Source organism: Propithecus coquereli, unplaced genomic scaffold (genome assembly GCF_000956105.1).
Source record: "Propithecus coquereli isolate 6110/MARCELLA unplaced genomic scaffold, Pcoq_1.0 Scaffold44, whole genome shotgun sequence".
Classification (NCBI taxonomy): domain Eukaryota; kingdom Metazoa; phylum Chordata; class Mammalia; order Primates; family Indriidae; genus Propithecus; species Propithecus coquereli.
The window spans coordinates 3,511,890-3,513,674 of NW_012150174.1; the positions used below are offsets into that span (position 1 = coordinate 3,511,890).

General features: G+C 30.5%; 1 protein-coding gene across 5 annotated transcripts in view; it reads left to right on the forward strand.

Annotated features, from left to right (window-relative positions):
• SOX6 (SRY (sex determining region Y)-box 6) overlaps positions 1–1,785 on the forward strand; it is a 551,939-nt gene that overhangs the window by 246,555 nt on the left and 303,599 nt on the right. For all 5 annotated transcript variants that reach the window (XM_012654369.1, XM_012654370.1, XM_012654368.1 and 2 more), the window contains one exon: positions 101–190. In XM_012654369.1, coding sequence (XP_012509823.1) covers positions 101–190 — 90 coding nt within the window. The remainder of the gene's footprint in view (positions 1–100; positions 191–1,785) is intronic.

Sequence of the window (1,785 nt, forward strand, 5' to 3'; positions counted from 1 at the left end):
CTAGGGTTAAAATAGCAGCAACAAAACCAGCTTTGTGCAACTGGCCTTCTGAATTTGTAATATACATACATTTTTAATACTTACTTTTGTATTTTAATAGATTCCTCCTGCATGGAAAAACTACTTTCAAAAGATTGGAAGGAAAAAATGGAAAGACTAAATACCAGTGAACTTCTTGGAGAAATTAAAGGTACAATATAAAAAACATCAACACTAAATTCTTACCTCTAACACTTGATTATATATGAGAGGATAAATGTATAGTGTATCCCTGAACTTCCATTCTTTGTAATGTTGACAGAATGAAATTTTTGCCCACTCTTTGTATTAGTCTATAAGCATATAACTTATAGGATATACTGACTCATTTATTTACTTAACAAAAAAGTATGAAAAAGAAAAACAAAGGTATGTCAAAAGATGAAGAGAAAATTAAGTTAAAGATAATCTTAGTTCTTCCTCTTAAAATCGTAATAGCTTAATTTATGAAACCAAATTAATTTTCATTTCTTCTGAAAGGTTTATAGAATATGCTGTACATAATGGTTTGTGGGTGGATTCTGAAGCCTGTTGACCTTGGTTTAAATCCTGGCTCTGTCACTTACTAAATGAGTGACTTTGGACCAGCCACTGAACTTCTATGTTTTATATTCCTCATTTCTAAAGTGGGGACAATAATAGTACTTACTTCATAGGCTTATTAAAAGAGTTACTATAAAACACATAAAGCTCTTAGAATAGTACCTGGCACTTAAAGTATTCATGAGTGTAAGTTGTGGTAGTTGCCATTATTAATATGCCCATAGGATCATATGTTGATTAATCTCAAGCAAGTTTCATGGGATTTAGCATTTCATGATCTGTGATTCAGATAAGGATGAGTGGCTTTATTTTTGAATATATGTGATTGTTGTTGTTATTTTTAAACATGTTAAGAAGTGGACAATCCCAATCCATTCCAGTATTAAGTTACCCTATCTGTCAAGAGTTATACTTCTTGACTAACCGAAGTCTTATTGATTCATTTATAAAGATGAAGTACTGTATTACTAATTTTTTTGCATCATGAGTTGAATCCATGATCATTCATTAATTCCATCAGTCGTCCTTTACAGACAGTCATCATTCTGATTTGCACTAATAATTTGGTAACTTAATTACATTAATTTTCTGAATTTATCAAACAACTTTAGGTAAATCTTCCTATTGGTTGTGGATAATATCTCAGTAAAGATGAAAATTTGATAATAATTATCTGATGTAAATGTTATTTTGAATTTACTATAGAAAATTGCTTAGTGTTCAGATGTGTTATGTTCAACTCAAATGAAGAAAAAAGGAAGTCATCTTTTCCCCAATAAATAACTAATAACTCATTCTATTAACTAATATAGTATCAAAATCAAATGGAAATTGGATATTATTTTGCATTTCCATGCTTCTGTTTTGTACTTATAAAGGCCATTTGCTATTTTGGAAAAAAAGAAACTCAACTTATAACTGATGGGTAGAAAGAAAGTCATTAGTGACATATTCTCTATCCAGCTGCAATAACATGGTGTTTGCTACTTTGCACGTCATTCTGTTTTTTTCCCTTTCCAAAGTCATTGGTTTTATAACAGTCAGAACAGAAATGGTTTATGCAAAGGCAAGCTTTTGCCAGCATGAATGATGGGGGTCTTGCTTTCTCTTAGTAATGTGAAAGCTAACATTTCATTATGTTATTATTCAACATCCAATTTTTATATGTCAGGGCATCATTATCCCTCTACATTCCATATTTCT